General features: G+C 48.3%; 2 protein-coding genes across 2 annotated transcripts in view; one reads left to right on the forward strand and one right to left on the reverse strand.

The window, feature by feature from the left end:
- Positions 1–27,239, reverse strand: part of LOC147623517 (thioredoxin-like 4, chloroplastic) — a 49,101-nt gene that overhangs the window by 17,064 nt on the left and 4,798 nt on the right. The window lies entirely within an intron of this gene.
- Positions 23,266–25,905, forward strand: LOC147623518 (uncharacterized). Its single transcript, XM_086821699.1, has 2 exons — positions 23,266–23,849; positions 23,940–25,905. The coding sequence occupies exons 1-2, from the start codon at positions 23,281–23,283 to the stop codon at positions 25,504–25,506; spliced, it is 2,136 nt and encodes a 711-aa protein (XP_086677825.1). The 5' UTR covers positions 23,266–23,280; the 3' UTR covers positions 25,507–25,905.

Raw genomic sequence — 27,239 nt, forward strand, 5'->3', positions numbered from 1 at the left:
ATGGCCTTGAAGTGTTTTATGTGCGAGTGTTTGTTTCACCGCCCGTCAGGCCGGTTTACAAAGCCATCCTATAAGAATGCCACAATCTCTGCCAAAATACCCTCTGAATGTCAGTCGAAATGCTGTAAGATTCCCAATGGGGTCTAAGACTAGGAACACTCTGATTGTGTCCCAAGATAAGATGTCTGGCATTCCGCACCGTATAACTGAAAAAAGGCATGCTTTTCAAAGGGTTACAAGCATCCTTCCACTCCCACTAACCGGGTCCCAATGCAAATGTCTAATAGGGCAGCCACCATATGACCAAAGGCTAACACTCTCTGTGATCATCCCTGGGGGGGGGGGGGTCAACAAAGACGTGCTTCCCTAACCTGCCAACAACTCTGACTGGACAAATCTAGGGGCCCTCAATAAGGTCCTCCACGTCACATCTCTCCAGCTGCCATCCATCCTGTACAGAAAAAAAGAACGGTACATCATCCTCCCTAGGCAAGGGGATACCCATAACCTGAAGAGGAACACCTCTCCCAAAAAAAACCCCAAACCAAGAATGATGAAAGAAAGATCAAATAATCCAATGGTTGGGAGCTGCATCAATCTGTGCAATCCTCCGGCTAGAGCCTCTCAAATGCTGCGTGAAATCCAATCTTTGCACCTCGGTGAGGCTCTAAAACCTCTTCCAAGCCAACACTGTGGGACATAGGGTCTCCCAGCCAGCCCAAAGAATATGCATAGCTGCCCCAAGAGGTCTACCATGCACATCTAAGATCAAATCATTTCACAGAATGGGCTGTCGGTTAGCTTCCTCCACTGAACGCGGGGGGATGTGTACCAAAATACTCCTCAGGCAGTCCCAGGCCCGCAGGAGGGACCTAACCAGGGGGGTGAAGGGGAGCGGTGAACTGCATCCGAAAAAATAAAGCGTGAGCTCAGAGCCCAGTCACCTCCGCAAAAGATTTGTTGCATGAGAAAGTCCTTCCACGGCTCAGTGCCTGGAAGAAAGCCCCTAACAACAAGCTTACAAAGCAAAGCCTTACATTGCACCTCAAGGTCAATGATATGCAATCCCCCTTCCTACTTAGGCCTGATAATGGTTTCCCAAGCAACTCTGGCCCTGGTGTGTGCATTTCCATCAAGCCCTAACCAAGAAAGTTTCAAATAAGGCGACAAAGCTGGCCAATGCAGCCCTTATGAAAAATCCACCATGAAGCGATAAACTAAGCCGTGGCTAGCAAAGTTTGGTTAACCACCAAAGCTCTAGAGGCCAAGTCGACCTTCCTCCTACTCCAATGATGAAGTTTGCTTTTAATGCTTAAGAGCACTGGAGAAAACTGTTGTGCAGGGGAGATGTCAACACCCACCTGACAACCAAGGTATCTGGAAGAGCATCCTCTCTCAATCCAAGTAAAACCAACATCTGTACCCCAATCTGCAAGAGGAGAATCACTGATCCAAAAACCAACTGACTTATGCCAATTGATAGTAGCTCTTGCTGCCAAACAAAAGGCCTCCAAGGCTGTCCGGAAAGCACATAAACAGGCATGTGAAGCCTCAAGGAACAACGTCGTATCATCTGCTAACTCAGAGTCCAAAAACTCTTCCTCCGTGCATAAAGGCAGCCTGAGACCCACAACACCAGGGGCAGCCCGAAGAAACCTGCCCATAGCCTCAGCTACAATGATATACAGTAAACGGGCGAGGGGACAGCCCTGCCTCACTGAATGGGAAATCTGAAAACACTCGCCGCGCCCCCCACAAGCTAAAACAGTGCTATGAGCCTCCCTGTATAGGCAGGACACCCCTCTGATCCAGTTTTGGGAAAACCCCATGTGTGCCATAGTGCCCTCCAAAAAATCCCAATCCACTTTGTCATAAGCTTTTTCAAAATCAAGCAAAAGAATGGCAAGAGGCTGCTGACTAGATTTTGCCCACTCGACAGCTTCCCAGAAAGAAAAGATGTTATCAAATATACTCCTTCCTTGGAGGAACACCCTTCACATACATGTTTTGGTGGCAGTTCTACATGAGGCACGTCCTGCACCATTTGATGCCTTTGCAATAGCATCAAACTGCCATAATTTACATGCCCAAACCTAGCATGCCACAATTTTGCCTCTAACATGGCAGGTGTAAGAGTGGTAACCATATGAGCATCATGCTCTCTCCTGTCAAACTTGTCAAGCTGATATAACCCATGATACAATGTGCCAGAAGTGACTACAGCATAGCCACCTTCACAGTCATTGACAGTGCACCTTTCGTCCTCAAAGTTCACTGCATATCCTCTTTTAACAAAAGAGGAGAGGGACAACAACAAGTTCTTAATCCCAGGCACATACAGTATATCTCGAAGACATAAGTCTGCACCATCTTATTGGCATATATGCTATGAGTTATGCCACATATGATATGAGTAGTGCCACATGTGAACATGGGCTAACCAGGGGCACTTTTCTCCCTTTGGGTTTTTCCCCTTGGATATTAGGTGGACACCACACTTATTATGTATTTTGATATTGTGGAGTCAACTCTCTTGCAAGTTGCTCCGCACATAGTATCATCTTCTTTGAGCATTAATCACTCTCTCTCTCTCTTGAGAGTGCTTGCTGCGTACATCTTTGTGTGCTCAATTTTTTGTGCAACCCTAACCTAACAGTGGTATCAGAGCGAGGTTCCCCTTCTCCTGCACGCGCTAGTCTGTCTCTGTCTAGAGTTCTATCCGCCAAGAGCAACTCCATCGACCCTGCCTAAGATTGTGTCTGCAGTGCTCTTCCTTACTGTGCAGCCACCCATTCTGGCGCTCAGCCGTTCCGCCGCCCGTTTCAGCCTCCAAAAGAGGCGGAGCTAGTGGGGAGGACTCCACCACCGCCCAGCCCACGGGCTGAGCTCACACCACAATGGGCGGCGCTCGGCTGAGCTCCGCCACACTTGTGGCTTACGTGGCACATACCACATTTTGCAGGAATCTTGGGCTTCCTTCCATCGTCGTGTCAACTCCATCCGGCATTCTCAGCGCCGTACGACTCCGTCAGGCGCCCAACCGCCTTCTCGTCGCTGACTCCGTCTTCAAGCACTCCGGCGCTATCAACACTAAGCCTGTCGTCGCCGTCCAGCCATCCCCGTATGCCGTCGTCGTCGTCGTCGCCACCCGAGTCTTCTGCAACCCGCCTAAGACGCCGCCGCCATCTCCACAGTCGTCCACATGATTGTCTCCCACAGCTCACACCAACAGCAACTCCCGCCTGCCGTAGCAGGAGCCGTCTGCAGAGTCTCTAGCACTATGGGCTAGAGGCTCATATTTGCCGGTAAGCAGCTTGAAGACGGCCGCACTCTAGCTGACTATAACATTCAAAAGGACGCAGAAGCACTGTGAGCTAGAGTCTTTGCACAGTCTTCAACAGGCATCTCTGCAAAAATCAAGGTTTCACTAGGTACTGATTTTTTTTTGGTTCAGTTCAAGGGGCTTTTGTGTCAAGCCTGCTTTATTGCAGAAATCAAGTGCAAGCAACAGTGCAGAACAACATTAAGTTGCAGGACACAAAGAAAATTTGGGGATTTTTTAAAATTTGTGCTTAATTGCACAATTACAGTTACAGGACAAAGAAATTTGGGGCTTTTCTAAATTTAGTGCTTAATTGCACAATTAAAGCTTATTGGTACACAGATTTTTGGGGCTTTTGTCAATTATGTGCAATTGACACATAAATCAGCCCATTGGTGCTCAGAACTTTGTGGATTTTCAGCATTGCTTATCTAAAGCCTTGTATTTGGGGCTAAACATTTGCATAGGACTTTGTGGTTACCTGGCATTGCACTCCAGTGCGTTTGGGATTTTGCCTACAGGTGTTTTTTACAGCATATTTGGTTGCACGTGTTTGCATCTCTCTTGCAAAAGATTTCAGCACATGGCTAGAAATACCACCGATATATTCGAGGTTTTGTCCCAAGATGACAATTTGGATGGCAGTAATTACTCCCTATGGAGTTTCATGGTCCGAAATCTACTTGTGGTGAAATCTACTTGTGGCCAAGGATTATGGGGTTATGTGTCAGGTGACGATGTATGCCCTGTTGACATAGCATCTAACACGCCTGGCCGTGGTGCTCAACAAGCAGCAGTACCCACTCCTCCCTCACAAAAGCAGAAGATATGGGGTACTCGTGATGCCCAAGCGATGGCTTTGATTGCTTTGTCAGTAAAAGTGATCAATCATACCGCACATTCGGTCTTGCAGGACCTCACGGCAAGCTTGGGATGTACTTGAAACCATGTATCAGGCAAAGAATGAGACCAGGGTTGCATTTCTTAAGAAAGTGCTAGAGAACTTGGATATGAATGAAGGTGATAGTATGGTTGACCATCTTACGAAGATCCAGGATCTTCTTGAGCAGCTCCTCAATATTGATGAGGTCATTTCCGAAAAGGAGTTGGTTTCCAAGACACTATCATCTTTGCCAGAAACCTACTTGAACTTCGACACATCACTCACTATATCTATGCGGGGAAACCCGGAACCAATCTTGTTTGAAGAGTTGGTTGATTTGTTACTACAGGAGGAGAAAAATCGGAAATCCATACATGTCCATTGCTTTCAAAGCATTTATGCCAGAAAAAGGCATAAAGCATCAATGCACGATAACATATTCTCCTCAGCAAAACGGTGTTGCTGAGAGAAAGAACAGGTCTTTGATGGAAATGGCTAGATGCATGGTTAAAGGCAAAGGCTTGCCTCACAAATTCTGGATGGAGGCAATCATGTGTTGAATAGATGCCCTACCAAAGCATTGAAAACCATAACCCCATATGAGGCCTAGCATGAAAGGAAACCTAAAGTTGATCACTTTAGAGTTTTTGGATGTATAGCATATGCACATGTACCTCAGCAGTTGAGAGGTAAGCTTGATGACAAAGCACCTACGTGCATATTTGAGGGTTATAGCAGTGGCAGTAAAGACTACCGTCTCTTTAATCTTTCCACACAAAGGATTTTGGACAGCAGAGATGTTGTATTTGCTGAAAATTCAGACCAGCCATTGGCTGAATTTTTTGGACAGCCACCTTTGGGCCCACTTAACATGTTTGAGGGACTTCTCCCGTTGGGAATTGATGGCTCAACAGATCAGCCATCAACTTTGCCTAATGGACAGCATTTGGGTACTCAAAATCAGCCCATGAATGAGCTCATTACACCTCAAATGTGGAGGAAGCAGTAGAGCAAGAACGAACAGCAACGAAAAAGGCTAGAGTTGTACCTCGTTGGCTGCTCCATACTTTACGAGAGAGCAAACTTTCAGCTCCACTTGGTAGCAAGACTAGGGCTGGTTCACGTAATGCAAGAGAACACGTACATGTTGCTTGCATGAGTACACTTTGTGATGCAGATAAGCCAGATTCATTTGAAGAGGCTCATGAGGATAAGCATTGGATGAAAGCCATGCAAAATGAGATGGATTCTATCCATAAAAACAGCACTTGGGATTTGGTAGACTTGCATGTTGGCAAAAAGCCCATTGGCACAAAGTGGATTTACAAGTTAAAAAGAAAGTCTGATGGTACCATTGACAGGTACAAGGCCAGGCTAGTGGCCAAAGGATATGCCTAGCAAAAAGGCATTGATTATGATGAGACTTCTGCACCTACTTCTCGTATGGCCACAGTTAGACGTGTTGTTACATTGGCTTCCCATCATGGATGGAAAGTGCATCAGTTGGACATGTTATCAGCTTTTTTCAATCCGGATTTACAGGAAGAAGTGTATGTAAATCAGCCCAGTGGTTTTGTGATGCATGGTTATGAAAACAAAGTATGCACGCTTCAAAAAGCACTTTATGGTCTCAAACAAGCTCCTCAAGTTTGGTATGAGAAGATACATACTTATTTGACCATGCAGGTGTCATGACCCTGTGAAAGTGGAACAACACAAGTGCGGGCTATCAGAATACGCAGCAGAGATGATGACCAGATCTAGGAACACAAAGAGCAAAAAAACGCATGCAGAAAAACAGCACAAGAGAGAGAGAGATGTAGGCGTGTAACTCTACTCTGATATACACAAGAAGATCCCGAATATGATACAAATAGTGGTAGGGGCTGGGGGCCTATATATATGCCTCGGAGAGCAGTCGGCCAGCATAGGAAGTGCCCACGACTGCTGAAAAATGTCCACGACTGCATAAATGCAGTCGGCCAGCAGAAAAGTGCCCACGACTGAGAAACTGCAGTCGGCCAGCAGTCCAGTAGCCCATGACTCATGTGTATGCAGTCGGCCAGCACTTGAGTGCTCCTGGCATCCTCTGGCAACCCTCCCCACCACTGGAAAAAATGGGAAAAATAGGGGAAAATACGGGGAGTGAGGAAAAATGATAAAACACCTGATAAGGGCGGGCACACCCACAACAAAGGCCCTGGTGTATAAATCTAGACAGGAGATGACTTCTAACACCCCCTCTCAGCTCCTGGCTGTGAAACCAACCACTGGGAGCTGGGGTGCCGCCTGAGCAAATCCTGAGAGAGCGACTTCATGAAGAGGTCCACCGTACTGTCCTCCGTCGAACAGAACTCTAGCAGGATGTCATCAGCAACGATCTGTTCACGAACAAAGTGCCTCTGGATGACCATGGGTTCCTCCAGTGGAAGCCCAAACCTGCAATGTAACCTCCTGCTGCTCCGTAAAACTGCTCCTGGGCCATAAGTAGATCTCCTCGTGTCCGGATCTCCTCCCCAAACCGAGTCACTCCAACCGTGGAGTCGGACTCCATCCAACAATCCCCCTCCTATGTAAAAGAGTCTCTGATCCTTCGCATGTCGCAGAAACCACAGGAAACGCAATCCTGCCTCCCAAAGAGACATCCGCAACCATGAGCTCAACCGCCTCATCAGGAAGCTCCCGTCCAATCTGGTGTCCATCAACCAGACCAATGAACCATACAGCTTCTGAGTCACAGAGACATCACACTACTCACAAGGATCAACACCTGTTACGGTGCACAAACAAGTCCTGGAAACCTGATGAAACCTGTCAACCACCCCCTCTGAATACGAAACCACAAAGCCTGGAGAAACCACCTCCTTCTGCAAGTAAGCACCTGCCACCTGCCTGGCTTTCCAAAAGGTCCCCGTGGAGAGAACATCCTCATCTACTGGAGGTTCTTTGTCCCGAATACGACGAGACATCAGAGCATAAGTGACCTGTTCAGTTTCCTCTGACTCACGAACACAAGAACTACCAACTTCAGTATTGGAAAGTTCCTGCCAACTGCTCCCTTCTACTGGCAAGCTATCCACCATTTGGTCCCGGAAAGCCTGCACCTACAGCGTATCCACACTTGAGTGGCCATTACCAGACCGCCACTCATCACAAACCTGAGGACCTGGGAGAGAGAGTGCTGAAAGCCTGTAAACTCCATTCTCCACTCCACCTTCCCAAACCATTGCTTTGTCTCGGAGAGCAACAAAATGCTCATCAAACTCCACCCGTACGCCAGTCTTGCAAACCTGATGCATTGACAACAGATGAAAACCAAGTGCCGGAACATACAACACCTGGGAGGAATGCTTCCCCCCTCTGCCATCGGGAACTATCTCCATCCTGCCCTCACTGTGAACTGGGATAGTGGACGTATCCCCAGTAAGAATATGACCAGAACACCTGCAGAGATCCTGTAAACCGGAACGGGAAGGAGTCATGTGCCTGGAAGCACCACTATCGAGAATCCACTCCCGAGTATCCGTTGCGGAGAGTCCTCCAATCTCCTCCCTGCCTGAAGAAAATGAAGCATCGGTGTCCATCACCTCCAGGTGCACAAAAGCCGGAGTCTTCATGATTGCTGCTGAGGAGTCTTCACCCTTCTCGGTCTTCCGCTTGGGACACTGCCTCCAGTAGTGGCCTTTCTCGCCACAATCATTACAGGTCCTCTCTGCCTTCAGTTTCTCGCGGTCAACGTCGGACTTCTTCTCATAAGACTTCTCCGATGAAGCCTTCCCTTTGCCCGAGTTACGGCCTTTCGACCGTTGGCCAGTAAAGGCCTCCGAACCTCCACCCTGAGGAGGGTTCGTGAATCGTTCCTCCTGGTCCAGGACCATGGGCACAAGCTCCTCCCACGTGATGGTGCTGAGCCTGCCACTGGTAATCAAAGACGAGTAAAATGCTGAGTACGAAGAGGGCAAATGTGACAGCAACGTGATGGCCATGTCCTCTGACAATATCTCCTTCCCAGTCTGAAGAACTTCCTGCTGAAGAGCCTGCAGCTTGTTAATATGCTCCCGCATCGTCGACGACTTTGCAGGGCTCATAATCCGTATCTGTACTTCCAAGGAAATCCTCTTCATGGGCGATACCCTGTTGTAAAGTGAGGCCAAATGCTGCCATATACCTCTTCCATATGCGGTAGTTGCTCCCGTCCAACTGACGGTCCACCGGGAACGTGGGGAGTGTCGGGATCTTCACACGTCTCTCGGCCATCTCAAACAGATCTGCCATAGCGGGGATGTACTCTGAAAAGGGTGGGTAGGTGGGTGGGAACAAAGAAGAACTAAAACCTGCAAGTGGCTGTCCAGCAAATCAGCCCGCCTTCCTCTTGCACCTTCTCTTCCCGATCAGCCCAAAACAGTCCACCAATCAGCCACAAAACAGTCCCCCTCTTGCTCACACAAATCCCAAGAACTATCTAGAGCCTAGGGCTCTGATACCATGTCAGAATACGCAACGGAGATAATGACCAGATCTGGGAACACAAAGAGCAAAAAAACCCATGCAGAAAAACAGCACAAGAGAGAGAGAGATGTAGGAGTGTAACTCTGCTCTGATATACACAAGAAGATCCCGAATATGATACAAATAGTGGTATGGGGCTGGGGGCCTATATATATGCCCCTGGGAGAGCAGTCGGCCAGCATAGGAAGTGCCCACGACTGCTGAAAAATGTCCACGACTGCATAAATGCAGTCGGCCAGCAGAAAAGTGCCCACGATTGAGAAACTACAGTCGGCCAGCAATCCGGTAGCCCACGACTCGTGTGTATGCAGTCGGCCAGCACTGGAGTGCTCCTGGCATCCTCTGGCAACCCTCCCCACCACTGGAAAAAATGGGGAACATAGGGGAAAAATACGGGGAGTGAGGAAAAATGATAAAACACCTGATAAGGGCGGGCACACCCACAACAAAGGCCCTGGTGTATAAATCTAGACAGGAGATGACTTCTAACATGGGCATGGTGGTTGGTGAGCAAAATAAATATTTAATGATTCACATTTGGGTTCCTGGACAAATAAAAATATGGTGGACATCTTCAAATGTGAAGGGGGACCAAGGACATTAATATTTTTTATGTTTTAACCTTGGGTGGCCCCTAGGCATAAGTGGCCCTTAGGAACTTTAATGAACATTAAAAAAAGAGGCCTAAGATATTATTGGAAGGGGGGCAACTCCACTTTTGGGAGTTACACGCCTCTCTCATCTCTCTCTCTCTTGCTTTTGGGAAATCGTGCAAGCTACATGCGTGGAGGAGAAGAGAAACTCTGTCGATTGGCTGCATAGAGGTGGTGGCTGCTGGTTTTGCTGCGTACAGAACAGGCCGTACAGAACTGGCCGTACAAAGTTAGTGGTTGCTGGCCGTACAGAGCAAGCTGACAAGGACCACCCTGTCCAGCACGTACAAGCGGCGGAAACAGTACAGACAGAGCAGGTGACTGCAGTTTCGTACAGCAAGTGCAGGCGGTGGCTGCTATACGACAGCAGGTACAGGCTGCTGCACACAGACTGGTTCAGGCGATGCAGGCGACCAAGGTACAGACAGCCCTCGGATGCAGGTTCAGGTGACTGCAAGTACAGTCCTGTACGGACTGGTACAACCGGGTATTACAAACCTGTACGGACTAGTAAAGGCTGCTACAGTACTGTTCAGTCCTGAACAGTTGCAGGCGACGTTTTATCAGAGTCCAGGTGGTGCATCAGTCAGGCGGCTACGGGGAGAACTGCACAGACAGCCTGTTGCAAGTACAGACTGGTACAGTCAGTCCCTTTGGTGCAGAACCACGCATTGAATTGGTAAGCTCTGAACTTGTCAATTTTTCTTTCTTTCCACTGGCTTATGTCTGCTGCAGAGAGTTGTCACCTGGCCCCTTGTGAGAGGAGGGGTATGGCAGTTTGAAGGGTGGAAAAAGAGATTGGAAATTGGATGTGTATTTAAACTGAGTTGAAACCATGTTCATGGAATAGCCAAATGTGTGCTCAAGGCTGCCCTATTTAATTGTCTTGGTTGATTAGAGGGAAGCACAATGTGTTGCTCTTGTGGGACACAGATCTGTGTGTGAATCCTCTGTGCTAAGAGGTCTTGAGGGCTGCCATATTGGACATGCAGGTTTACTTTCCTGGACTGGCTTTGTTGTACTCAGTTATACATTTCATTGAATTTGAATAAAGAAATACCGAAAGGGGCGGCCAAGCTTTGGGGCCAACAGGTGTCGATTTCCTTTCAGTTCTGGAGCATTTTAGCTCCTGATAATTTTGCTAGTCTACCGCACTTTGGTTTCTACCAGAGGCCGGTTTCAAGGTTCCGTTGCCAGGACCCATCATCAACTTTCTTAAGGGGGTGAGCTCGTGGTTGACTCGAGGAAAGTCATTGCTGAAAAAAATTCAGCAACATGTCAGACACAGAAAATGAATATTTTTATGATGAAGAGGAAGAGCAAGAGACCTCTCTTGAGAGAAACGAATCTGAGGATATTCTTGCAGGAGAACAGGCTGCAGATGATGCACAATATGAGGATGTAACACAGCCAGAAGATATGCCTAGTAAAGAGGAAGATGATGCTCAATTTAAAAATCGTTTGGCAAGTGTAATGGATGTGTTTATGCAGCTCACTCAAAGTGAGAAGTTTGTTGAATTTATGAGATCCCGTTCTGAGCCTGAAAAGAAGAAGAAAGTGCACCTCAGGGCAATAGTGGTGCCTTCCCACAGGATCCATCTTTTGGACAGTTTCCGAACATGCAACATGCTTTTGGTGCCAACTCACAGAGTTTCTTTTTCGGACAGCCATCTATTCCACAACAGTCTATGCATCTAGGCTATTTTGGTGGTGGCTCTGTGTTCCAATCCATGACTGGGGGCTATCCTCAGGGAGGCATGGATATTCCATGGAATTTTGGAGCTAGTTTTCAGCCTGGTATGCAAGGGAATATGTATGGTGGTATGCAGTCCGGAATGCAAGGAAACATGTTTGGGGGTATGCAACCTGGAATGCAAGGAAATATGTATGGGGACATGCAGCCCGGTATGCATAATGGTATGTTTGGAAACACGGCTGGAATGTATGGCATGCCAAGTGTGGGAATTGGTAATGTTGACCCTATGATGGGCATGAATGCTGGGGGTAGCAATCTTGTGAAGCCACTTCCTTACGATAATCTAACACCTATGGGTAAGGCGAAGGATTATAAGGAAGGGGGAGCTGCTACCTTTTTACAACAGTTTGATGCTGCTTTTTCTGGTGGTAATTACACAGAATCCTCTAAGGTGAGAAAAGCTGCGACTTTTCTCAACGGCAATGCATTGCAATGGTGGTCCACTCTTCTTTTACAAGGCATAGCACCATCTACTTGGGTACAGTTTAAACAGGTGTTCTCTTCCGTATGGCTCACATCTACTTTCGAGGTGGATGTAATGACAACATGGCACAAGTTGGATGCATCAAAGTGTGAAAATCTTGAAGATTATAATAAGAAGTTTTGGGAAGCTTTACTCCCAGTTACTTCTTATCGTGCAGTGCCTTTGTCTGAGCAGGTGGAGAAGTATTGTTGTGGGCTGCCCAAGGAAGTGCGTGACTATTGCATAAAGACTCGAGTAACAAATATGTCACAGATGATAGAGAATGCTATGACAGCAAATGCGTTACTCACTGGGGTCTCATCTGGATTTAAAGGAAGTAAAAGCTCAAGCAAGAAATCTGAAAAGTCAGGGCATGCTTCGCGTGATGCAAAAGGGTCTACAAAGAAGCGGTATAAGAAGTTACCAATGCCCAAGAGAACTCCTAAGGAGAGAGAGACAGGCTTTGATGGATGCTCGGAAATGTTTTTACTGTACAGAGGAGGGACATATGTCTTTTAATTGTCCCAAGCGTAAGTCCCAAAAGGACTCTGACACTAAAGGGGAGCCCAAGTCAAAGAAACCAAAACCTTCTGCAAGGTTAGTTCCTGATCTTGTTGGGGAACAGCCAGGTGGTGAAGAGACTGAGTTGTGCAGGGCATGGGGCAAAGTGAGAGATCAAAATGCCTTGATTTTCTTTGACACAGGTGCTAGAGCCAACTTTATTTCACCGGATTTGGCTGGCCGATTGGGGATCCGTGCAGAGGAGATGGGGCCTTTGTATGAGGCTAACATGGCTTGTCCTGGGTATGCAAAACCCGTCACTCCTAATATTGGGAAGCTCAAGCTTCATGTGCAGAGTTATGTGGACAGCGAGGAGTTTTTCATCATGCCTCTTGATAGATGTGATGTTTTGTTGGGAATGCCATGGTGCCATAGAGTACATGCGGTGGTGGATACATACAATAGGAAGATTACTTTGACTCATAGAGGGAAAGAACATGTTTTGGATGTAAAGCTTAAAGGGGAATCTATTCCTATTGTATCAGCTTTGGCAATTTCATAAGTAATAATGAAAAAGCATCTTTCCGCGTACTTGATTTTTGTAAAGGATGCAAAAGATGATGAGTCTAAATCTAATTTGTCTACGTTAGATAAGGACATGACTGATTTCTTATGTGAGTTCCAAGATTGTTTTTCCGAGTCATTGCCAGGAGAACTTCCTCCGGAAAGGCCAGAAGATCATGCCATTGATCTAATTCCGGGTAGTACTTCACCAAATAGACCGCCGTACCGTGTTAGTACAACCCAACAAGAAGAAATTATAAGTCAGGTACAGGAGCTGTTGAATAAAGGGCTGATACAGCCTAGCTCATCAGCCTTTTGCTCACCTGTACTCTTAGTGCAAAAGAAAGATGGTTCTTGGCGCGCGTGTATTGATTACAGGGCGCTGAACAAATACCATCAAGAATCGATTCCCTATTCCGAGGATCGATGACATTTTGGACCGCTTACAAGGCTCCACAGTCTTTAGTCGGATTGACTTGAAAAGCGAGTATCATCAGATACGTATTAGACCCGAGAATGTGCATAAGACAGCATTTCGAACCACTTTTGGGTTATATGAGTTCTTGGTTATGCCCTTTGGTTTGACAAATGCACCTGCCACATTTAACAGAATGATGGACAGGATTTTCCAGCCTCATAGAGCCTTTGTGGGCACATTCTTTGATAATGTATCATATGATTGTGCATTCACACACTGAGGAGGAGCATAGAAGGCATTTGGCCATTGTGTTTGACGAACTCCGGAAGCATAGGCTGGTCATTAATGGCAAGAAGAGTGAGTTCTTCTTGCAAGAGATAGACTTCTTGGGACATATTGTGTCTAAGCATGGAGTCCGTATGGATCCATCGAAGGTGGAAGCAATTCTTAATTGGCCAAATTTGAGAACCGTGCATGACGTACGCAGCTTTTTGGGATTGTGTTCCTATTACAGGCGGTACATATGGTATTTTGCTGAAATTGCTTCGCCCTTCATGCGTTAACAACAAAGGCAACTCCGTTTAGATGGGCTGATCAGGCAATTACAGCCTTTAAAAAGCTTACTTCGGATCCAGTATTGGTATTACCGGACCTCCGAAAGGCTTTTGTTGTCCAGTGTGATGCATGTGGAAACAGCATTAGGACAGTTCTCATGCAGGAAGGACATGTGATAGCCTATGAGAGTCGAATATTGCGGAATGCTGAGAAGCATTTACAGGTTTATGAGAAAGAGATGTTGGCTGTAATTCATGCTCTTTCTACATGGAAATACTATTTGCTTGGGGCTGATTTCACTGTGCAGACAGATCATCAGACCTTGCGTTATTTCCTCACACAAACTAAGCTTTCTAAGAAGCATATGCGATGGGCCAACTTTTTGTCTAGTTTCACTTGCTTATCATCATGAGCTTGATGAGATGAAAGAGCAGTATGCCCATGACGAGGACTTTGGAAGGTTGTATGATCAGATGTCTGAGGGTCAGCGGCATGATCATTCTACTCTCAGAGATGGGTTTTTGTTGATGCATGGTAGATTGTGTGTTACCAGGCAATTACGACTCAAGGTTATAATTGAAAGTCATGCTCCACCGTATGCAGGTCATAGAGGTATTGAAGCCACGGTAAAAGCAGTTAAGACTTTCTTTTATTGGCCAACCTTGAGAAGAGATGTTGATGTTTTTATTAGGCAATGCATCATAAGTCAGAAGGTGAAGTTTGACCGTCAAAAGACACCAGGGTTACTTCAGCCTTTATCTATTCCAGATAGACCATGGGAGAGCATTGCCATGGATTTTATATTTGATCTTCCACGGACACAAACGGGGAATGATGGCATTTGGACTATCATATGCAGGTTCAGTAAGCAAGCTCATTTCATTCCCGTGCGTAAGACGATCAAAGTTGATCATATGGTGAAGTTGTTCATGGCGAATATCTTCAAGTATCATGGCTTGCCTTCGTCTATCATTAGTGATCGTGATCCACGGATGACGAGTTTATTCTGGAGAGAGTTGTTTGACAACATGGGTACAACTCACAAGTTTTCATCTTCATTTCATCCACAAACAAATGGTCAATCGGAAGAGGCTAATTCTACAGTGTTAGATCTTCTTAAGTGTTATGTGTCAGAGCACAAGCAACAATGGAAAAAGTATCTACCTTTGGTGGAGTTTGCATATAACAACATTGTTCATACCTCGACGAGCAAGGCGCCTTTTGAGATTATGGAAGGAGGGAAGAAGGTACCACCTATTTTGCATACAAAGGATAAGATCTTTGAGGCTACTCAGTATGTAGAGAATATGGATGAAGCTTATCGGAGAGTTAAGTTGGCACTCCAGAAAACTCAGCAAAAGCAAAAGAAAGCAGCAGACCGTCACAGACGTGCATTAGAGTTTGCATTGGGTGATTGGGTTCTTTTGCGATTTGAAAAAGCTAGGCTCAAGAAGATGAAGGATAAAGAGCGCTTATTCCCTAAGTTGAGCATGCGCTATTATGGACCTTTTCAGGTATTGGAAAAGATTGGTGAGGTGGCCTATCGCTTGAAGCTACCAGATCACTGGAGGATTCACAATGCATTTCATGTGAGTCTACTTAGACCTTTCCTTGGGGATGTGCCTGAGGATGTATTGGATGAGGCTCAACCGGAAGTTGAGGAACTTGATGAGGTTCTTATTCCAGAGCAGATACTGGCACATAAGGAAAGAAAGGTACGAGGTAAAGTTTCCCGTCGCTATCTTGTGAAGTTCAAGAACTATTCACCGATGGATGCGAAGTGGATGGAGGAAGGTGACTTAACAGATTCACCTCAGGTTTTGCAGCTTTATCTCGATGCCTTTGAGTTGGAGCCGACTCTTGTTACGGCTCATTTAGGTTCAGCAGAGCATGGGTTTGGAGCATTGCCTGATGCTCAAGAGGGGGGTACCACCTCCACTCCCTTGATACAGACAGGCTCAGATGACATCTAGAGGTCGCTTGGTGCAGCTTTTGTCTCACCCGAAGGTACTGATGGCTGACAGTACATCTGTTTATGGGACTTCTATGATATATGTGTACTGAAGGTCTCATCGAAGGCCATCAGAGCGAAGGTCTCATCAAAGTCGAATCCAGGGCGCTGAGCATAACCCTTGGCAACCAACCTCGCCTTGTGCTTGTCCAAGCTGCCATCAGCTCGGAACTTCGATTTGAAGATCCAACGCACACCAATCACCTTATGTTGCAGTGGCCTAGGCACCAAAATCCAAGTGCCATTCCATTCAATAGCATCTACCTCTGCCTGCATAGCACGACGCCAAGGCTCGTATGAAAGAGACTCGTCCACAGAAGTGGGATCAGAAGGACCATGAATGATAGAGGACATAAGAGCATAGTTAACAAACATGCTGCCCTCATGAATTTATTTCCCTGAAACTCTGGAAGATCGCCTGAGAGAACCAGGCGGAGGAGGAGAAGGAAGCTCACGTAACCCAGAATCACGAACTGTCTAATAGTACCATCTAGGCACAGATTACCAAATATCCGGAAATGAACAACAGAGGGCTTCTCACCATGGAAAGCCTCATATAGAGTTTAATCTGGAAGAGCAGCAGTAGGAGACCTGTTCTAAATGTAGACAACAGTAGATGCCACCTCAGCCCAGAAACGTCGAGGTAATGAAGAATGCTCAAGCATAGCACAGGCCATCTCCATAATGATCCTATTCTTCCTCTCTGCAACTCCACTCTATGGAGTATATGTTGTAGTAAGCTGTCTCCGAATGCCATGGGTCCTACAATATTGCTGAAACTCCTGGGATATAAACTCACCCCCTCTGTCGGTCTTGCGAGCCTTGACCAAGGAACCGGTCTCTTTTTCCACCTCAACTCTCCAATCACAGAAGTGCTGAAAATGTCACGTGCATCCCGCACTTGGATGCCACGTAGACATTTCTGTACAGTAGGTGCAGGACCTGGGATGGTGAACTGGTCCCATGTGAGCCCAGTCCGGGACGAGTCAGCCAGGGATCCATCTCAGTCGTCCGAGGTCAGGTGTGCAAAGTCCTGCACAAGAAGCAGTGCCAGTCCGCGCTGTGAGTCTCCCTCTGGAATGATGTCAGATGTGCTGTGTATCTGGTTTGCAACTGGATGCCAGACATCTGTAGGCATGTAGGTTTGCATGTAGAGATGGGGCCAGCCCATAGGGCTACCCCAATGCAAGGATTTGCATTTTGCATTCTTAGTCTGGGCATGGGGGAGGTGTAGAACCACCCCCAAGGGGCCAGGAGGGCCCAAGATTTGCCCACCAGCCAAGGCATGGGCTGGAGGGGCTGTCGGCCAGCTGTACTACTGCTAGACAGGTAGCCGACCAGGTCTAGTACCCTACCCACCTAGTCGGCCAGGTGTAGGGAGCTGTCCCACACCTCTGCGCAGCATGCCCAGCAGCCAGGGTGCTGCCCAGAATATGTGCGCAGGCTGGACAGCAATTAAACAAGTGTGAAAACACTTTATTAATAATACCTAGTCGTGATGCTGTCCTGAAGCCAGCCGACTGCATGAAGGGAGGGGTATAAAAGGCCCAGCCAAGATCTCATTGAATCCATCTCATAATTCACCAAGAGCTCCAAGCAACCAAGGGCCAGGACAGCCAAGAACATTGCTAAAGCAAAGGGGTGAAGGACTGAAGGTCAAGGGCAGGTTTTCCAGCCAAGAAAAGGTCAAGTACTTTGTATTTGTTTCAGATTTACATCATTCTAATAAAGCAAATACACCATCCGTGGTGGGGGCCCTACAGAGGGTAATTGGGACCCAACACTGTGTCCTTCTCCATCTCTCCCTTCTCTCTCTATTTTCTGCACATCGTCTTTCAGTTTTGTGCGTTAATTCCGTCGCGAAAAGAGTGCTGTTTTCTGAGTTTTGAAGTACCGATCCTTCTCCGAAGCTTCCACACATTACAGTGGTATCAGAGCTCACTTCAAGGACAAAGATTCAGCAAAGAAAACCAGAAAATTTTTTCGCTCGTGTGGTTGGTTTTTAGACGCCGGTGGACCACCCCTTTCGGAGTGACTCCTGTCCCTCGAAGGACGGTTGGTTTTTAGCCTCCGGAAGCCTCTGGAAGTCTCCCACACAGATAGTGGATGGTCAGATTGCGTTCCGGAAAGGAACTGCATTTTCCCGCTATGGCGAACTTCGGCGACGAGAGAGAACCAGAACCATGGGACCAGAGTGCACCAGGCACCCAGCTAGGGGCACCCGGCTTGAGTGTACAAGACATGTTCCAGCAGATGATGCGAGCAATCGCAGACCAGACAACCAAGTTGGATGAGCAGAAGGCGCGGATTTTGGCTCTGGAGGAGCGTTCTCGCTCTCCAGCGTCGCGTTTTCCATCTCCTCCTCCCTCTCCTTCCGTACCCCAGATACCAGATCCTCGTCACAGGGACCCTCTCGAGGGGTCACAGCCGCAGCCAAGCTCCTTGCTTGAGATGCAGTTGCGCGCATTGGAGATTCGACAACGCGAAGACGACGCCATGCGACGAGTGGAACACGAGCGTTACCTCAGAGCCTTGGACGCCAGATTGACACCGGCGGCGCCCTCGAATCATTTTCCCGAGAAAATGAATTTCAGTAAGTATAATGGTAAACTCGATCCCACTACTCTGTATTCATGGTTACATCAATTTGAAGCTTACTTTGCCGCAGTTAGGAAATCAGATATTGACAAAGTGATCTTAGCCAGTTGGTATTTGGAAGGTGAGGCCATTCCTTGGTGGACTCAGTGGGCTCATGCCCACACCAGATCAGGTATGGCAGCTTATGGGTGGGACGAGTTCGTCCATGACCTTAAGCAGCGGTTTTTACCGCCCCACTACCTTGAGCGACTCGAAGACGAGTTCAGGGGTGCGCGTCAGAATGCGCAACCAGTCCTTCAGTTTGCCAATAGAATTTCGACCTTGTGTCTACAATTAGGCTTATCTGATGCGGACAAGAAAGGGTAGTTTCTGTATGGCCTGGACACGCAAATCCAATGGGAGGTGCGTATGTTTAGGCCAGCCACCTTTGAGGACGCACTCTCGCTTGCGCAGAGTGCAGAAATGAAACACAATGGTGGCAAGCCCAAGACTTCCCAGCCGGCTTCTCCCAAGGCTAACGCCTCGGGGGGCAAAAGCCAGAACCAGACGGGGTCTTCCCGAGGACGGAGCCCGGGAGCCTCTGGCTCCAAGAACTCGAACAATGCGTCTAAGCTTACTCCAGACCAGAAAGCGGAGGCAGGCAAGACAGGTGGCAAGTTGAGTACTGAGGAGCTTGCTCAATACAGGAAGGAGGGTAGATGTTACTTTTGTCACACAAAAGGACATACTTCTCAGGATTGTCCGAAGAAACCTCCAAAGGCCGCCGCCGCCTCCACAGCTTCCGTGGTGAGCACAGCTCCCACACAGACCCCAGCGGCTACCCCTAGTTTTTCCACCCCCGGTGCTTCAGTTGGAGCAATTATTAGCCGGGAGCTCGAAGATAAGCAGAAGGGCGCCCATGACCAGGAGTATGAGCGCAACGAATTGCTCAAGTCCTTTGGCTACATAGGTGGCCAGAGAGTCGTTGTCTTGTTTGACAACGGCAGCACGGAGGATGTGATCACGGAAGAGGCCGCTAGGCGTGCCCGTTTCGAGCTAACTCCGGTGGACAAACAAGTTGAGGGTTTTAGCACAGGTATGACAACGAGCGTCAAGTATGAAGCTCTAGGTGCTAAGTTAGTCATTCAGGGCATAGAGTTTGTGCGTGACTTTATGGTTGCCCCTCTTGTAGGAGCAGACATAATTTTGGGTATCCAGTGGTTTCACAAGTTTCTTCCTGATGTCAAGTGGGACAAGCACACGTTCCAGATCGATCGGAATGTGTCAAACACCCCTGTGACCATTAAGTGTGAGCCAGGTATTCCAAACTTTCCGCTCATAAGCCACTTGCAGGCTAAGCGAGCAGTCAGGAAAGGCGCACAGTGTGCGATGATTTACGTCCAGACAGCCCAGACGGTGGCCAGTGCTTCCGAGAAGTACTCGGTTCTCCATGAAAAGTTCCAGAAGATTTTTCTTCGGGACAGTCTCCCTCCCCAGCTTCCCCCGTCCAGACCGGAGGATCACAAGATTGACCTCCTCCCAGGCTCGAAACCCCCGAGCAAGTTTCCGTATCGCCTTTCTAAGGCAATGGAATCGGAGTTGGACCGCCAACTCCAAGAATTGTTGCAAGCTGGCTTCATCCGCCCTAGCGTGTCGCCATTTGCAGCACCGATCTTATTTGTCAAGAAGAAAGATGGGTCTTCTCGGTTGTGTGTCGATTATCGTGCACTCAACAAGCTGACTATCAAGAGCCAATTCTCGATGCCTCGAATTGACTATATTCTCGAGAGGCTGAATGGAGCTAAGGTGTTCTCTAAATTGGATTTAAAGAGTGGGTACCACCAGGTTCGGATTGTTGAGGGGGACATCCCCAAGACAGCTTTCCGTACAGAACGGGCCCACTATGAATTTGTGGTCATGCCATTTGGTTTGACGAACGCCCCAGCTACATTTAACCGCATGATGATGCGTATTTTCCGGGAGTTGATTGGAGTGTGTGTGTTCATATTTCTGGACGACATACTCATATTTTCAGCTACAGTTGAGCAGCATGACATTGATGTGGAGAAAGTCCTTAAGTTGCTGGAAAGCAACGAGCTCTATATCAATGAAAAGAAGTCAGAATTTTATCTGTTCCAGGTACATTACTTGGGATATATAATCAGTGCCGAAGGCATTCGACTTGATCCGGCTAAAGTGGCCGAGATTGTTAACTGGGAAGTACCTCAGACTGCTTATGACATTAGATCATTTGTGGGTATATGCCAGGCATATTCCACCCACATTGACAAGTTTTCTGATCTCTCGGCAGACCTCACCGATCTGCTAAAGGGAGTGAAAACAAGGAGGCAAAAGATTCGAATGACTCCACAAGCGTTGGAGGCATTCCAGAACCTCAAGGTGGCTTTGTCAGCAGCACCTTGTCTAGCCCTTGCCTCGTGGGACGAACCGTTTCAAGTGATCACCGATGCGAGTAATATCGCAATTGGAGGTGTATTGCAACAGAATGGTCATCCAGTAGCTTACATGTCTCGTAAGTTACTGCCCGCCGAAAAGAACTACTCAGTCTATGATCGTGAACTCCTAGCAGTTATACAAGCCTTGAAACATTGGAAACATTTCCTGTATGGCCGTGACTTCGAGGTTCGCACTGACCATCAGGCATTGCGCTGGATTCAGACGATGCCAAGTGCACAGTGGAGTGATCGACAACACCGCTGGAGTCAGATATTCCAGCAGTTCGGTGGTATGATTGAGTACCTTCCAGGAAAGGCCAATCCAGTGGCCGATGCTTTGAGCAGGAAAGGACAAGTATCTACGATTCAGACCACTAGACTTGACCTGGTTGGTACTGGACTAGAAGACATGAAGCACACGTACGCGGATTCCGAGGAATTTGGTACGCAGTGGGAACAGGCATTGGATGCCACAGGACCATGCCATTTTCTGATACGCGATGGTTGGCTTTACTACAAAGGCCGACTGTGTGTCATGAAATCATTCCAGGCAGCTCTTCTCCATGATGCCCATGACGCCATTTACAGGTGGTCATAGGGGCATGAATTCGACTCTGGAGAAATTAGAACGGCAATACTATTGGCCAAAGATGAGGCGTGATGTGTTTACATATGTACAACGCTGTGACATTTGTCAAAAGGTGAAAGCTCCTCGTGGAAAGAAGATAGGGTTGTTACAGCCTTTGCCAATTCCTGAGGGTCCTTTCCAAGACATTTCGATGGACTTTGTCACAAATCTGCCTCCCAGTCCGAGTAAGCGTAATACACAGTGTTTGACTATTGTTGACAGGTTCAGCAAATTTGTGATGCTTATTCCTTGCAGGGCCAATGTGACCGCCGAGGATGTTGCCCAGCTATTCATTCGGCATTGGTACCCGATTGGTGGGATTCCTAGAACCATAGTGTCAGACCGAGATGCCAAGTTTACCAGTCATTTTTGGAGGGCATTGTTTGATAATTTTGGTACTAAGTTGAATTTTTCCAGTGCATTCCACCCACAGACAGATGGCCAGACAGAGATATACAACCAGTTGGCCTTTGATGTGCTGAAGTGTTATGTCCACGATCAGCAAGGTAAGTGGGAATCGTTTTTGCCTTTAGTTCAAGCTGTTTTGAATGACTCTTTTCTTCAGCTATTGGCAGGACTCCATATGAGGCAGCGTTTGGAAGGCCTTTCCAGTCGTTGTTAACCAGGACTTCGTCTTCAATACCGAAGGCGAACAGAGTGACGGAGTCTTACCAGGAGATACTAGAGTCCGTCAAAGACAGATTGGCTAAAGCGCAAGAGGCCTACACTCGACAGGCCAATAAAGACCGAAGGGACATGAAGTTTTCGGAAGGAGATTGGGTATATCTTCGGATTATGAAGCAAAGATTAAAGCAGGTGGGCAAGCATGCCCAAAGTTGTCTTTCAGGAGCTTCGGACCATTCCCCATCCGGAAAAAGATTAATGAGGTGTCTATGCAATTAAAGCTACCTCCGAGTTGGACTATGCACGATGTATTTCATGTCAGTTGGTTAAAGCCATATGCAGGTCCACCCCCTTCAGAGGCCAAAGACGAAGCGGAACCAGACATCATTGACGAAGCAGAAGTAATGGTTCCAGAACAGATCCTTCTGCACCGTTTCAAGCATGGCTCAGGCCGAAGACTACGACAGTTCCTCACGAAGTTTCAGGACCGAGGAAATCATGAAGCGGTATGGCTCGACAAAGAATTTTTCGAAGACTATCCGGCTTTATTGACAGATTATTTGGAGGCTATGCAGCTTCCGTCAAGTTAAGCAGAAGGGGATGTCATGTGCATCCCGCACTTGGATGCCACGTAGACATTTCTGTACAGTAGGTGCAGGACCTGGGATGGTGAACTGGTCCCATGTGAGCCCAGTCCGGGACGAGTCAGCCAGGGATCCATCTCAGTCGTCCGAGGTCAGGTGTGCAAAGTCCTGCACAAGAAGCAGTGCCAGTCCGCGCTGTGAGTCTCCCTCTAGAATGATGTCAGATGTGCTGTGTATCTGGTTTGCAACTGGATGCCAGACATCTGTAGGCCAGAGTCACACGGGGACGCGGGGACGGGCCGTAGGGACGCGGGACGCGGGGACGCGGAGACGGGGACGGCCGGGGACGCGTGGGACGTGCGGGGGACGCCGTGCAACACGGGGACGCCTGCAGGCGTCCCGGGGACGCGTTCCCGAAACGCGGGATGGGAAGGGGACGCGGTGAGGGGACGTCTCCAACGGCCAGAAACGGGCAGAAAAACGGCCAGAAACGGGCGGAAACGGGCGGAAACGGGCAGAATTCCAGCTATAAAAAAAGGCACAGTCTCTATTGCACCCACACTCGTTTCTCAAGCCTCATTGCTCAAGCTTCCAAATCCATCTCTCTCCAAGTTGTGCCAAGTTGTGCCAAGTTCCAACTTCCAAGCCATCTCTCTCTCTCTCTCTCTCTCTCCAAGCCATCTCTCTCTCTCTCCAACTTCCAAGCCATCTCTCTCTCTCTCTCTCTCTCTCTCTCTTGCACCCTTCTTCCCTCTCTCTCACACTATTCATCATTCATGGCATCTCAAGGTGAAGGCGCCACCGCCACATCTTCCGTTGCGGGCTCTTCACGAAGGAGGCCGGCGGTGCACACATGGTCATGGTGGGATGAGGTCCACTACGCTAGTCGTGGAGTGGGCGGTGGTTCAAGGGCATGGAATTGCAAGCTTTGTTCCTACAAGAGAAGTGGCGGCGCCAACAAAGTGCGAGCTCACTTTTTGCACGAGGCCGGTCATCAAGTGCAATTTTGCGCACGTGTTACTCCTGAGAAGCGAGCGGAGCTTCTTGAGAAGCTCAAGGTTTATGAGGTGGCCGAGGCGGCAAAGAGAGGGCGACATGTTGCCGTTGATCCTCATGATGTGGTGAGAGCACGAGAGCAACCGACGCGAATGGAGGTGGAGAGGAACCCAAATCTTGCTTCAAGCTCTCAACCATTCAAGTCCACTCCATCCACATCGGGTGCCTCCATTCCCATCCGCCGTCAATCCACTCTTAACGAGAATTGGAACCCAAAATTGAAGGATGAGGTGGATAGGTCGGTGGCTAGGTTCTTCTACCACGACCACATTGCGTTTCAAGCGGCACGGTGAGAGTCGAGACTCAATTCTCTTCACTCTTTTTTTTTTTAATGTCTCATGCTTCAAAGCATTTACATGGTTTTCCTTACTTGAAATAGGTCTCCTTACTTCCGTGAGATGGCCACAAAGATCGGGGAATATGGCCCCTCTTATGTGCCACCTTCATCGGAAAAGATTCGCACCACTTTGCTTGATAGGGAGAAGTTGGCCGTTGAGCAGGCGGCGGCGGATACAAAGGCAACATGGGAGACTAACGGAGTCTCTCTCATTGTAGACGGATGGAGTGACACGCGCAAGCGCTCCATCCATGGAGTGGTGGCCTACTCAAGGGGCAAAGTGTACTTCATCGAGTCACATGATGCGAGTGGCACTGGGAAGGCCGTGGATGTGCTTGCCGCGGAATGGGCGTCCACGATCGAGGTCATTGGGCCGGAGCTTGTGGTCGGCATGGTGGCGGATGGAGAGGCGTCAAATAGGGCAGCCGGGAGCATTATTGAGTCAATGTATCCATCCATCACAGTTTCTTTTTGCATGGCCCATTGTCTCAACAACCTCCTCAAAGACATAGGTGCCTTGCCATGGATTGCACCCACCATTGAGGAGGCTAACCAGCTTGTATCCTTTGTCCTCAACCACCAAAGGCTGCGACATGAGTTCTCTAAAAGGAGCACTCTTTCCCTCCTCAAGTATTCTGAGACAAGGTTTGCATACAACTTCCTCATGCTAGGCCGCTTGTCTACATGTGGCGGAGCCCTAAGAGGGCTTTTCCTTAGTGATGAATTTTCAGCCATGCCGCAGTCAAAATCGGCAACAGGGAGAACATGCCGAGATCGCGCCGATGATGCCGCTTGGTGGGAGAAGGTGAAGACACTTGATGCCTTGGTCAAGCCTATTGTTCACCTTCTACGAGTCATTGACGGCCGTGAACCATGTATCGGCAAGGTCTATGAGGCCATGGATCGCATGATCGAGTCACTCCAGCAGCTTGTGCCAGACAGGGCCGAGTTTGAGGAGATCCACTCATTATGTGAGTCCAGGTGGAACTCCTACTACTCCCCTCTTCATGCGGCTGCCTTTGTGGTTGATCCAGAGTTCCAGGGCAGAAAGCAAGAGGCCGACAAGGAAGTAAGCAGGGGATGGCGGATCATTTTGGAGCGCTTAGAGCCCGACCCTACCATCAGGCGGAAGATCAGAGACCAGCTATCTCAGTACAGGACGCGGCAGGGATCTTTTGGATGTTTAGATGCACAGCTTGACCGCCTCAAGATTGGGTCTCCTCTTTGGTGGGAGGATTACGGATCAGATGGGCCGGAGTTGCAGCGCTTGGCTATTCGCATCCTTAGCCAGGCTGTGAGCTCTAGTTGCTTGGAGCAACTTTGGAGCGTTTACAGTCACATTGCCTCTAAGAAGAGGAACCGCCTTGAAGTGCAAAGGGCAAGTGATTTGGTTTTTGTGAGCGCTAACTTGCGCATGCTATGTGCGACAGCAACAGGGAAGGCGGATCCCTTCACCGAATGGGAGATGGCACAGCAGGATCCTGCAGCTCAGGAGCATCTTGAGGAGGTAGAGGAGGAGCCACAGCCTGAGGGGGAGGAGGAGGCGTCAAATGGCATCGACGACTTCGACTTCCAAGCCTCCCGTCAGGCTAGCACTTCAGGAGCTTGAGGCTTGACTCTTGAGCCTTGAGCCATCTCACCTTTTTTGTGCCCACTGGCAATGGCCATGATCTATTGTGATCTATCTAGTATCCCTATTTTGTACCCACTCTTTTTTGTAACCCTCACTGCCCATGAGGCATGTACTTATCTCTTTGTATCTATCAGACTATCAATCACATAATCAGTGTGCCATCGATGTTTTATTAGCGCATTTTGCTCAAAATGACTCTTGTTTTTTTGTCTATTCGGTGTAAAATTTTGTTCAAAGTGTGTCTCTATATGTATGTCATGCATACAACTCCTAAATTGCTTTTAAAAAAGAGGTTTTTTTTTGCCGTTCCCGACCCCGTCCCCGGGACGGCACTTCCCCGTCCCCGTCCCCGTCCCCGTCCCCCGTCCCCATGTGACTCTGCTGTAGGCATGTAGGTTTGCATGTAGAGATGGGGCCAGCCCATAGGGCTACCCCAGTGCAAGGATTTGCATTTTGCATTCTTAGTCTGGGCATGGGGGAGGTGTAGAACCACCCCCAAGGGGCCAGGAGGGCCCAAGATTTGCCCACCAGCCAAGGCATGGGCTGGAGGGGCTGTCGGCCAGCTGTACTATTGCTGGACAGGTAGCCGACCAGGTCTAGTACCCTACCCACCTAGTCGGCCAGGTGTAGGGAGCTGTCCCACACCTCTGCGCAGCATGCCCAGTAGCCAGGGTGCTGCCCAGAATATGTGCGCAGGCTGGACAGCAATTAAACAAGTGTGAAAACACTTTATTAATAATACCTAGTCGTGAGGCTGTCCTGAAGCCAGCCGACTGCATGAAGGGAGGGGTATAAAAGGCCCAGCCAAGATCTCATTGAATCCATCTCATAATTCACCAAGAGCTCCAAGCAACCAAGGGCCAGGACAGCCAAGAACATTGCTAAAGCAAAGGGGTGAAGGACTGAAGGTCAAGGGCAGGTTTTCCAGCCAAGAAAAGGTCAAGTACTTTGTATTTGTTTCAGATTTACATCATTCTAATAAAGCAAATACACCATCCGTGGTGGGGGCCCTACAGAGGGTAATTGGGACCCAATACTGTGTCCTTCTCCATCTCTCCCTTCTCTCTCTATTTTCTGCACATCGTCTTTCAGTTTTGTGCGTTAATTCCGTCGCGAAAAGAGTGCGTTTTCTGAGTTTTGAAGTACCGATCCTTCTCCGAAGCTTCCGCACATTACAGAAAAGCCTCATCCTTGGACTTCAGAAAGAAGACTCAAGTATATCTGGAGAAGTCATCCACCATCACGAGCATGTACAATGCCTTACTCAAAGACACGGTACTCATTGGACCACATAAGTCTGCATGAACAAGAGCAAGTGATGTCGAAGATCTGTGTGTCGCCTCCTTCGGAAAGGCGGCTCGGTGTTGCTTCCCTTGAAAACAAGAGAAACAACCAGAAGATGGAGCCTTGATGATCGGTAAACCCTCAACCAACCCATCCTTCGAAGCTCACTATAGAAGCTGATAGCTCAAATGGCCAAACCGAGCATGCCAAAGAGCAGAAGAACCAGAAGAAAGCAAAGCGATCAACTTGTACAGACCACTATCTTGGACTCCCTGACCCAAGATGCTACCAGTCTCCTTATCACGAATGGTAATCTCATAACGAGAGAAGATCACCTCCGCACCGTGAGCTGTAAGAGCACTCACTAACAAAAGGTTAAATGCCAAATCTGGAATGTACAGAACGTCATAGAAGTACCTCTTGTC

The sequence above is a fragment of the Cibotium barometz genome, chromosome 27 (genome assembly GCF_041138505.1).
Source record: "Cibotium barometz isolate CiBa-2024 chromosome 27, ASM4113850v1, whole genome shotgun sequence".
In the NCBI taxonomy this organism is placed as follows: Eukaryota; Viridiplantae; Streptophyta; class Polypodiopsida; order Cyatheales; family Cibotiaceae; genus Cibotium; species Cibotium barometz.